Source organism: Macaca nemestrina, chromosome 7 (genome assembly GCF_043159975.1).
Source record: "Macaca nemestrina isolate mMacNem1 chromosome 7, mMacNem.hap1, whole genome shotgun sequence".
Classification (NCBI taxonomy): Eukaryota; Metazoa; Chordata; class Mammalia; order Primates; family Cercopithecidae; genus Macaca; species Macaca nemestrina.
In genome coordinates, this window is record NC_092131.1 from 38,217,754 (window position 1) to 38,229,852 (window position 12,099).

Sequence of the window (12,099 nt, forward strand, 5' to 3'; positions counted from 1 at the left end):
TACCCGTGCCTCTGAGCTCCCTCCTCTCCTGCCACTTCCAATGCAGGGGAAAGAGGCTGCCTGTCACCCAGTGAGGAGGAAGCAGGTGATAAAGGAGGCAGCTGTCTTCCTTCCCCAGTCTCCTCTCCATAGTCTAGGCTGCAGATGGGCCACAGCCTCAGGTTGAGATCAAGACAGGAAGGAAAATAAAGTGCTGCCCCAGGTCTTGAACTCTGGGAAGTATTCCCTATTCATACTGGGGCTCTTTTCCTTGCCTCCTGCCCAGGCCCTGATCTGAAGGAACTAGGAAAGGAGTGAAGAGCTTCTCAGAACTTCCCCTAGATACCTAGGCTGCCTCAGGAGGTGGTATGGTTTGGCTCTGTGTCCCCATCCAAATCTCACCTTGAATTGTAATAATCCCCATGTGTCAAGAGCGGTACCAGGTGGAGGTAATTGAATCATGGGGACAATTTCCCCCATGCTGTTCTCATGATAGTGAGTTCTCACAAGATGTGCTGGGTTTTGTTTGTTTTTGGTTGTTTTGTTTTGAGACTGAATCTCGCTCTATTGCCCAGGCTGGAGTGCAATGGCGCGATCTCAGCTCACTGCAACCTCTGCCTCCCGGGTTCAAACAATCCTCATGCCTCAGTCTCCCAAGTAGCTGGGATTACAGGCATGAGCCACCACACCTGGCTAACTTTTGTATTTTTAGTAGAGACAGGGTTTCGCCATGTTGGCCAGGCTTGTCTTGAACTCCTGACCTCAGGTAATCCACCCGCCTTGGCCTCCCAAAGTGCTGGGATTACAGGCACGAGCCACTGCGCCTGGCCGACGTGATGGTTTTATAAGGGTCTTCCCCCTTCACTTGGCACTCATTGTCTCTCCTGCCACCCCGTGAAGAGGTACCTTCCCCCATGATTGTAAGTTTCCTGAGGCTTCCCCAGCCATGCAGAACTGTGAGTTAACTAAACCTCTTTCCTTCATGAATTACCTAGTCTCATGTTATTTCTTCATAGCAGCATGAGAATGGACTAATACAGGAGTTTGTCCTCAGGTGTTGCTCCTCCTTCCAACCTCCCCAGGAGCAGCATTCAGGGCCAAGAAAGCCACAGTGACTCTGGCATACTCTGACACAATGAGTCATGGGTGTTCAGGAGGCAGAGGGAAGCTGTGTTGGAGAACAGGATGGGGCCGGGCTCCAAAGCCAAGCAGAAGAGAGTGGACTTGCGAAGATGGTGGGACAGGGACACACACTGGACCCGGACTAGGGGCTTGGAATTTCAGCCCAGCTCTGCCACCAACTAGCCGTGTGGTCTTGATCAAATCAGAGTACAGCCATGCACATCAGTGCCCTCATCTGTAAAACTGGGCATTTGAAACAAATGACTACTGAGGGTTTGTGATTTCTTTCCTACTCTAAACAATAAAGCAAGACTCATGAAGAGTTTCTGAGAAAGAAAATGATGTCATTCAAGCCAAGTCTTGGTAGAATTAGCCTGGAAGTGGGGTGCTGGGTGTTGAATCAGCTGCGCTTTGTGGTTTAAGCCAGTGGGGTTTTCTGTTCTTGCAACATAAAGAAGCCTGCATGCTGGGCGCAGTGTTCTTTAAGGCAGATATTAAGACACTGGGCAGTGAGACAATCATGTTTGAGTCCCAATTTCCATATTTCAGAACTGTGTGACTTTATAATAAAGCTTCACTACACTATTTTGAGCCTGCTTCTTCACCTGCAAAGTCAGGGTTAATCAGAATGCCCATCCCCTAGTGCAGCTGCCAGATCTGGAGTTACTGCAGGCCAAGAGCCTAGAAGGGCGCCTGGTACATACGGAAGCACTCAGTAGACACTGGCTCGCATCAACATGAATCCTGGCATGTTGCCAGCTATCTTTTACTTTTGGCTTTCCTGAATGCATTCCCACCACTTTTCCCTGTGTTCCTGCCCTCCTCACTGCTCCTGCCCACTGAATTGCCAGCAATGCCTACTGTTGCCATAGTTTCCCCAGATAAATAGAATGCTTCCCTTATTTTAACTTGGGCCTCACTGCCTTCTTCCTGAAACCCTTGGTGTTTTGGGAGCTATCACCACAGTTCCTTCTCTCTTCCCGTCTGCTCCAAGACATCTGCTCTTTCCAGGAATATAATCCAAAGCCTTAATTCTGTGAGCTCATTTCAAATGCCCTCCTTGCCACACTGAAGCCGTGGTGGCTTTCTGCCCGGTTTGAACCTCCCTTTGCTGTCATCCCTCCCTTGCCCAAGCACCCGCACCCCACCATACTGAAGATTTGGTGGCCAAGACTTTTTTTTTTTTTTTTGAGACAAGAGTCTTGCTCTGTTGCCCAGGCTGGAGTGCAGTGGTGTGATCTCGACTCACTGCAAGCTCTGCCTCGCCAGGTTCACACCATTCTCCTGCCTCGGCCTCCTGAGTAGCTGGGACTATGGGTACCCGCCACCACACCCGACTAATTTTTTTTTTGTTTTGTATTTTTAGTAGAGACAGGGTTTCACTGTGTTAGCCAGCATGGTCTCAATCTGTTGACCTCATGATCTGCCTGAATCGGCCTCCCAGAGTGCTGGGATTACAGGCATGAGCTACCGTGCCTGGCCAAGACTTCTTTTTTACATTTATTTATTTTTTGAGACAGTCTCGCTCTGTCACCCAGGCTGGTGTGTAATGGTGCAATCTCAGCTGGCTGCAACCTCCGTCTTCCGGGTTCAAGCGATTCTCCGGCCCCAGCCTCCCAAGTAGATGGGATTACAAGCATGCACCACTGCACCCAGCTAATTTTTGTATTTTTAGTAGAGATGGACTTTTGCTATGTTGGCCAGGCTGGTCTCAAACTCCTAGCCTCAAGTGATCCAACCACCTTGGCCTCACAAAGTGCTCTCCATCCCGGCTCCTCCACCTCTTGCCAGGCACCCTCCCTACAGAGCTAGTGCCTCATCCTTCCATGACCTCCGGCCCACATATCCTCTTTCAATCTAAGGTTTCTGCAAACGCTTTCAGGAAGGATTACATTTCCCATAATTGCCTTCATAAGAACTTTTTTTTAATTATTTAGAAATGCAGTTATATACATAGAACAATTAAAATTAAATTAAACTTTGTACAAATATTAAAATACTATCTTCACACCCACTGCAATGTACAGGATACCAAAAAATATATATATATATAAAATAAAATAAAGCAAACCCAAACTGATTGAGTGACATCCTGCACAGAGCCGATTATGAATGTGTTGTTTTAAACCATTACATGAGTACCATTCTGCAAAGGATTCCATAGTGGTGCGATAACCTGAAGAAGCCAGGGCAGAGTGTGGGGACTGCCACACAACCCACGTACATCTCTCCTCCTTGCTTGGCAATTGAGTGCTTTGCCCCTGCATCCCCTTCTGCTACCTCTGCTGCTTGGCAGAGGGGCTCAACTTTGGGGTTTTCATTCACAATTCTACTAGGGTTTCAATGGGAAATTAAGAGCCATTTCCCAGCAAAGCTGGGCCTGCCACCTTTTCCTCTCTAGGGAACCAGCAACTATATCATTCAGACCAAACATATGCCAAGCAAAATATTCTCCAAGTCCCACCTTGGGGCACCAATAATGACTGTCCCTATTCCAAGAGCCTAGAGACCCAGCAGGCCTAAAAGAAGCTCCCAGCCTCACTCGCTGTCCTTGGCATTAAGCTGTGAAGCCTGCATGCTGCTTCCCTGCTAGGCCTTTTTTTTTTCTTTGGGGGTGAGGAGTAAGGATGCAGAAATGTTTGCAGCATATTTCATTCTCTATGCAAGGATGTTCCTCAGAAATGGAGGCGACAATGTTATGTGGGAACCAAGTGGTTTGAGTGCTCAGCTGGGACTGGGAGGGAAAGGGCTAAGAGCTATCTATCCCGTGCCACCACCCATGAAGCAGGAAGAGTATACCTTTGTCTGAATTGCCATCTGGCTTCTCCACTGAACTTTAAAGCTGGCGGGAGGAGGAGGAGGGCAAGATGAATGGGAAAGAAAATATTAGCTTAAGATCTGTTTGCAAATGGAGTGCTTGTATTTATAGAATGTACATTGAAATGCCTTATAAAACCAAACTCATAAAGTGGCCAGGATTCAGTCCATTTCACAGTTCATACCCAGTGAAACGGGAACACAGCACATAAAATACAGAAATGGCAAAAGATAGAGCCCACCTGCTAAACGAAGGCATGGAAGGGACGGATATTTTAAGTGATTTTCACCATATTCTGGCCCTTGAAAGTCATTAGAATGTGACTGCAAGTCACCAGGATATTAAACCGTCAGCTCAAGTGTGCAAAACAAAACAAAACAAAACAAACAAAAACAAACCCAAAAACTCTTTTAAATGTCCTTTGGTGCTGGCCATTCTCCTGCATCAGCCTTCTGCTGGAATGCCCTAGAGGTGAGCCTGGGAAAGCAGGGCTGTGGCCGGTTTCTACCACCTGTTTCCACCTGCTCCGGGCTCCTTAGGCAGCCTCTCTTCTAACAGCCTGCCACCTGCTGCTGCCCTTGTCTCTCAGCCAGGCCCTACCTCAAGGCAGCTGTGGAGTCCCTAATCCCTCAGTAAGGGACAAAGCCCAGAAGCCCTAGAAATAGCAGCACATGGCTGATGGTTAAGAAGAAATTGCTTTGGAAGAAAGAGAAATAACTGGGGGAAGAAGCTGTCACAGACTTCAGCAGCGAGGGGAGAATGAGCTCCTGTACTCACAGGCCCAGGAGCCTCTGGGAAGTGGGCCTCATCAAAGCCAGTGACAAGAAGGAGGGGAGGAGCCAAGGCTCCCATTGTTCTGATTTCCTTTCCTACCAGGTGGGCAAGCCTGGGCTTGCCCTCCTCAGTGTTGTTAAGTGGAGGGCAGGGCGGAAAGAGGTTTCAGGAGAAGGAAGGCTTTTCATTTCACCAGGGATCAAGCTGGTCATCTATGCAGCTGAATAAACCCCAAACAAAAAGTGCAATCTCTTAGTGGGGAAAAACCCCAGAGTAACAAGATAGAAAAAGGCAAGATCTTCCATTTTAAAACCATTCTAGAATAGAATTCAGGTTTTGAAACAGTGAAAAACAAAAGCTGAAGGCTCAGTAGTGAGTCTTCGGACTACCACCCCTCCCCCATTTGTCCCTGCTTTCTTTTTTGGAGGAAGACAAGGGCACTGCTGTGGGTGTGGTAAGGCGACTGGGGCCATTAGGGACACCTCTCCAGGTGGGCCAATGCTAGTCTCATCTGCCTTCTGGTTCTAGCACCTTCTCCAACCAGCTCCCTACCTAACTATGCTTTCCTGGACTCAGCACAGCAGATGAGGGCTCCTGGGGGAGGGGAAGTGTGGGAGTGGCCAACAGGCACAGCAGGCACTGCCCTTACCCTGAGAGGAAGGAAGGAAGACTACAAGTGGCAGCAAGAGGCCAGGGAATGACTGGGTGGTAAAGTGCGTGTGTAAGCGCGGAGGCAAGAGGCAAGAGGGTAACAGGCTGGGAGAAGACCACTCCCCTTATCTTCTAGGCCACCCACGCCTGGAGCCAACCCTGTTAGGTAAGGTACTGAAAAATATACTGGGATTTTTATTATTTTTACCACCCCCAAGCAGAGAGGCTCAGGGGAGGAGCAGACATGCAGCACAGGGTCCGCTTCGAAGTTTCCCAGCCACAGTGCTTCAGAAAATTTCAGAAAAAAGCGAAACAAACATTCCTTACTCCTGCGTCTATCTTCTGAAGATGATAGCAGCTGGCAGAGTTCGTCCACCCCAGCCTAGTTAGCATTCAACACATGGCTATGGGAGAGTGCCCCTCATCAGCGGGCTCCTCCCCCAGGGCCCTGTACTCCAGGCTACTCCACACCCCTCTGCCCACCTCAGGCCAGTAAGGTCAGGGTGCACATGGACTGTTTCTCAGCCCTTCCCCCAGGGGGCCAGGGAAGACAAGGAATCGTTTGTCAGCCGTGACATGCGAGTGGTGGCAGGGAAGGGCAGGAGTAGGAAAAGCAGCAGCACAGCAAGCAGCAGGCCACTTCCTGGGCACAGTTACTAAGGCACGTGACCATGGTGAGGAGGATCCTCAGGACTGGGCTAGAGCTGCCTGCAGCCACCCGGGGACTCAGTCTGCGCCCCTCGGCCTCCCCTCCGTCACCACAAACCCAGAAAGGGGCAACCTGGCTAGATTGCCAGTGACCAGATGGGCACTCCATGGCATCTCAGCAACTCTCCTTCCTGCCCCAGGCCCCTGTGGGTAGCAAGAAAGCCAGAGCTATCTGGGATAAAACCCAGGAGGCAGCATGCAACTTCCCCTTATACTCCAGGGAAACAGAAAAAAGACAAGGCCAGGAAGGCCGACGCTGGAAGTAGGAAGTGAGAACTTGCATATTAGGAAGACAATCATTATCAGCCATTTTCCTTCTCTCCCTTGGGATCTTCTGGATGCTTCTTGGAAACACTCAACTCAACAAGGCCAGGAGCTTGCGCCTTTGGGCCAGATGGCTGGGTCCTGGGCCAGCTTGGGCATGATTTTCCAAATCTTCCATCCTCGGCCAAGGAAATGTGCCACCAGGGTCAACCCAGGGCAAGCCCAGGGACTACACTCTCACCCCAGTTAGAGCCACTTCTGCCACTCCTGACTCAAGAGCTCTCACACCTGGATCTGCTCCTGCAAAGGGCAGCAGGGGCAGCCCTCAAAGGAAACAGGATAGACCCAGGCCTGGCCCCCTATGTGGCAGGGGGCAGCAGTGCAGCCACTAAGGCTTGTGGACAGCAACAAGCCTGCATGACAGGGAAACTGGACAGGGTGGGGGAAAGGCACAAGTAAACACAGCAGCACTCAGGCCCACAGGAGCTGGTGGGGGCTGCTGCCAAAGAGCTGGCTGGAGGGGACCCAGAGGCTTAGGAAAAGGGAGGGTTCGATCCAGCACATTCAAATATGTCTCCAACAGACGGGAAGGCTGGGCCAGGCAAAGAGCCAATTCCTCTAGCTGTCCAACAGGCAGATGGTGAGAATCTTCCTTGAGTTTCCAGCAAGGTGGGCCTATAGGGCCCTCAGAGATACACAGGTACACAGGTGGCAGCTCAGGTATCCAGGTAAGGTGGCTGGAGAGTACAGGGTGCTCAATCCCACAGGGAGAGGGAGGAAGGGCTGAGAGAACCTCGCAGAGAGGAAAGGCTAGCCGCTGCCCTCATGCTTCTTTCAACAGTGGAATATCTGCAGGAAGACCAGAAGAAAAGCACAGTGGTTACCTCGTGTGGGTCTCCAGAGCACTCTCGACCCCACTGCAAATTAGGGGCTATCCCACATAGCCCATAATTTAAAGAAAGTAAATGTCCCACTCATACACTTCTAGGTAGGCAAAAACTCCCTACTTCCTTTTTATGACTTTCTAGCTTATCTTTCTCACTGCCTATGTGAAACAAAACTGAATGTTCAGCCTGGTATTCAAACCACCCTCCTCTCTGCTCTCTGCCTTAGCTCTGCTGGTCTAGTCCCTTCCCTTTCTCTCCTAATTCCACCCTATGAGGCTACAAAGCCCTGTGAAGTCCCACTGCCTCCTAAAGCAATCTGCCAGTTGTGTGACTTTGGATAAATCATTTCCCCTCTTTTGGTTTCAGATTCTTCATATGCTGTGGGCCTCAAGCTCCCAACTTCCTAGGATATTATCAGTCCCAAACAGCTCAGGCATGGCCTGCAAGGAACTCACTGACTTCTGGGTCTTGTTTTCTGAACCCCTCATTTTGACATAGATGCTACAATTCCTGGTTCTATTATCTCTTGAGTATAGGCCCCACCATCTTCCCAAATGGCTGATACTCCATGCAGGAAGATAGCACATTTCATATTTTCTCTGTATCACCCCTGAAACCTAATCCAGCGTTAGGCACAAGATGGCCTCTCAAAATGCTTGTTAAATACAAAAAACAAAGCTAGGTAGCATGGAAGAGGAGGAAGAGGAGGGCCCCACCTTGGCTCCTTGGGAGGGTAAGGGCTATGATATACACTTAGACACATCTCACAATATATGTGGCTGACTGTGGGGTTACTGGCTTCCAGATTCAAACCTGGGTCAACTATTTTAATGGCCAACCAAGAAAAAGGAAGGCAAGCTGTTGATAACCAGGAAGCTCCATAAACATGATCTGCCTTCAATAATTTCCAACTTCTTTGCTTTCAGATATTCTAAACCTTAGACATTTACTATGCCCAGGATACCCAGGAAGCATAAAGTTTCCTCTAAGGCTCTTTTAGGGAAGCTTTCTGAGTGTACAAGTCTTCACTGTAGAAAGGGGCATCTAGGGTTAGTCTCATCCTGAACCACACTGGGATTTACCTTAAAGATAGCTTTCAAAGTGACAGACTCAAGCCCAAGGTAAACTGGGCTCTGGCAAAGGCAGAAACATCAGGAGGCAATAATTTCATTCTATGATTGTTTGCCACAAGGGTGCTAGAGCCAGCTGGAAGGCAGCATCTGGCTTCAAATCCCAGCTCAGCCATTTACCAAGTGGGCCAAGTGACTTACCTTCTTTGAGCCACAGTTTCCTCAGCTGTAAAATGGGGATGTCAATAAACACCTATGTCTTAGGATCATTGTGATGTTTAACTGAGATAGTGCAAGCAAACGAACTAGCATAGTACCCGGAACACTCCTGTTCAGAAAGCAGCAGCTGTCTGCTTTGGATAGGCTCTCATTTTTCCGTAAAATAACCTATGCCTCCTTGTCACTCCCGACCTTTCAGGAACATAACATTTATAACAAGAGGACAGACCCCATCCGCAACTCCAACAAGCTGTCTATCTTTTGATTTAGCAAGGCTCTGTGACCATGAATGGCCTTAGAGACTCCAAATGATCAGAATTCACGGGCAACAGTGAAAAGTCTCACTATAGAGAGCCCAAAGCCCTACTCAGTACTCTGAGGGTGAAATTCTATTATGTAGGCAAATATCCCAGGTACTATCTTTTTTTGCTAAAAATATACCAATTATTAGAGAGGCTCACAGTCCTTCCTCACTCCCAGCAAGGACCCTAAGCAGCTAACAATTCATGTTCAGCTCAGACCACTCACCATCTGTGTACTCCTCTGACGTGAGGGATAAAAGGCTTTGTATGTCACTGTTCTCTGAATCTGCAGCTTCTTTGTGTGCCAGTTGGCGGTTCCCTGAGCCGGCCACCCAGGAAGAGGTGGTTGCCTGATGCACCATCACAGTCTCTGAGCCCCGAGAGCCCCAGACTTCACATAGTCCAGACTGGCCTGGGGCCTCATCCTCTCCACCTGCAGAGGAGCAGGCCCCCTGGTCCGGCGGCTGTTGCTCCCTTGACACACTCCTCCCACTGGGCCCAGACCCTTCTGACAGCACAATCTGTACTCTGGGGTCAGCGGGTGGCACACAGTGACCAGAACTGCCATATACAGCCTCCTCATATGATGGTAGTGCAACCTGGACTCCATCCACCATGATGGAGACCTGGTCCCCAGATACTCCCTGGTCACGCCTGGAGTGGAGGAGGAAAAGACAAAGGATGAATTAGAATAAACACACAGATAAACAAGTACAATAATAATAACAATAGCAGCAGCCACCAGTTTCGAGCACTTACTATGTAACAGGCAAAGCACTAAGAATTTTAAACATCTTATCATGCTGGATTCTCACCTCAGCCCTTTCAGGTAGGGATTCGCCAATAATGCAAATGAGGCTCAGAGAAGTTAATTAACTTGCCCACGATCACACAGCTGGTAAAGGATGGAGCCAGGATTTGAATCCAGTTCCATCAGCCTCCAAAAACTGTGTTCTTAACCTCTGGGTACACAGGCACCTGGCCCTTTTGCCCTGTGGAAAAACTAGGAGCCTAGAGACCCAGAAATAAAAGCATTCATTGAGCATGGCTAAGATAAGAAAGTGAGAGAATGACGGTGGCATATATCTGTGAATATACTAAAAACCACTTCACTGTACACATTAAATAGGTATATTGTATGGTATGTGGAATATATCTCAATAAAGCCGTTAAAAAAATAGGGAAGCACTATGGCCTTAAAGTGGGATACTGGACTAGAAATCACAATAATTTTGTTCTGACTCAGCCATACTGCTTGATTTTTTTTTTAACTTTGTAAACTTTTTAAAAAATTAGAACACAAATACAGAAAAGAGAACACATGAAAAATCTATGTACAGCTAGCTGATTTACTCCAAAAGTAACACTGGTATAAAACTCCTACATAGGTCAAGAAAAAGGACACTGCCCAGACCCTAGACCCTTTACACCTGTCCCAAAATCACTCCCATTGCCTCAAAAAGTAACCACTATCCAGACTTTCATGAAAATCATTTCTTTGCTTTTTATTTTAACAGTTCTACTACCTAAACATGAATCCTTCAACACTATGGTTTAGTTTTGCATATTTTTTTAAATAAAAAAAATTGTTTTGCTTTTGAGAAAGGGTCTTACTGTTGCCTAGGCTGGAGTGCAGTGGCGTGATCACAACCCACTGCAGTCTTAATATCCTGGGCTCAGGTGATCCTCCCACCTCAGCCTCCCAAGTAGCTGGGACTAAGGCATGCACCACCATGCCTGGCCAATTTTTTGTAGAGACGGAGTTTCTCCATGTTGCCCAGGCTGGTCTTGAACTCCTGGGCTCAGGCAATCCTCCCACCTCCTCCTCCCAAAGGATTACAGGCACGAGCCATGGCACCCAGACAGTTTTGCATATTTTTAATCTTTACTTGAATGGGATAACAAAGTAAATTTGTGAGAGTATATATCTGTTTCTGGCTTCTTTTATTCAACATCATACGTGTCATGCAGATACCTTTTTTGGGGATCACTTTTGTTATACACATAAATATGCCTTTTTCTCCCTGAACCTTAAAAGTAAGGTGAAGACGTTACTTAACATATACTTCCTAAAAGTATCCTTTCTGATATAACTACATTATCAGATCCCAGAAATTCAACCTTGGTGTAATACAATAATACACATTTTCCTAACTATCCAAAAATATTTCTACTTCAGCTGCAGTCTTCTTTGTTTTCATCCAGGACCCAATTAAGTATCATGTATTGCATTTAATTGTCCTGTCTCTTTCATCTCATTTAAACTGTTAAACAGTCCACCAGTTTTTCTTTCATTACATTGACTTTTTTGTTTTTAAGAGTCCAGGCCAGCTGTCTCAAAGAATGTCCCACAATCTGGACTTGTCTAATAGTTTCCTCAGGACTGGATTCAGGCCAATCCTAGGTGATGCTGTGTCCTTTCAGCTCATCACTTCAAGAAATAAAGATGCTCTGCTGCCGGACCATATCATTGTTGCTAGATTGCTGTTAGTAGTTCTCAATTTCCTCACCTGCTCTTGGAAGTAAAATCTGTGCTACCTACACTCTGAGAGGAGAGAAGTGGCAGAGAGTTTTGGAAGGAAGGGAAAATTTGATGGGAGCACTTTAGGAAGCTGAGGTGGGCAGACTGCTTGAGACCAGGATTCAAGACCAGCCTGGCAACATGATGAAACCCGTATCTACAAAAAATACAAAAAAATTAGCTGGGTATGGTGGCACATGCCTGTGGTCACGGCTACTAGGGAGGCTGAGGTGGGAGGGCCACCTGAGCCCAGGGAAGTTGAGGCTGCAGTAGGCCGTGATCACGCCACTGCACTCCAGCCTGGGCAACATTAGTGAGACCCTGTCTCAGAAAAAGACAAAAAAGAAAGCAGTGTATACATGGGTATGTGCTTGATTTTTATTACTCAAAATAGTATTTGGCTTAAAAAGTAATATATGTACACAGCACAAAATTTAAATGGGGTCTACAATGAAAACCAAATCTTCCCTCAAATCAAGCAAAACTAGCCAGTTACTTTTAACAAACTTACAAGTTAACTATAGTGGGGGGAAAACTCCCTAATTTAGATGAGATGCAGAACTAATCAGTTTGACTTTAGGTGGAAATAGCTGATTATTTCAAGTAAACAATCCCCTTCAAATTCTCTTCATCCTATTAATTAATAGCCTTTAAAAATAACTGCTAGCCTCTTCCCAAAAACAAAGCAAAAGAAAGAAAATCACACATAGTACACAGAGATTAAATCCAGCCTGGTCCTTGTCTGTAAATCCAAACTTGGAACATTTTACTGACTGCAGTTTAG

General features: G+C 47.3%; 1 protein-coding gene across 1 annotated transcript in view; it reads right to left on the reverse strand.

Moving 5' to 3' along the window:
- Positions 1-3,139: 3,139 nt before the first annotated feature.
- The window catches only part of LOC105472903 (sushi domain containing 6), a 104,371-nt gene continuing 95,411 nt past the window's right edge, over positions 3,140-12,099 (reverse strand). The window contains exons 5-6 of the mRNA XM_011726484.3: positions 9,021-9,448; positions 3,140-7,165 (exon numbers count right to left, since the gene is read on the reverse strand). Coding sequence (XP_011724786.1) covers positions 7,140-7,165; positions 9,021-9,448 — 454 coding nt within the window. The 3' untranslated portion in view covers positions 3,140-7,139. The remainder of the gene's footprint in view (positions 7,166-9,020; positions 9,449-12,099) is intronic.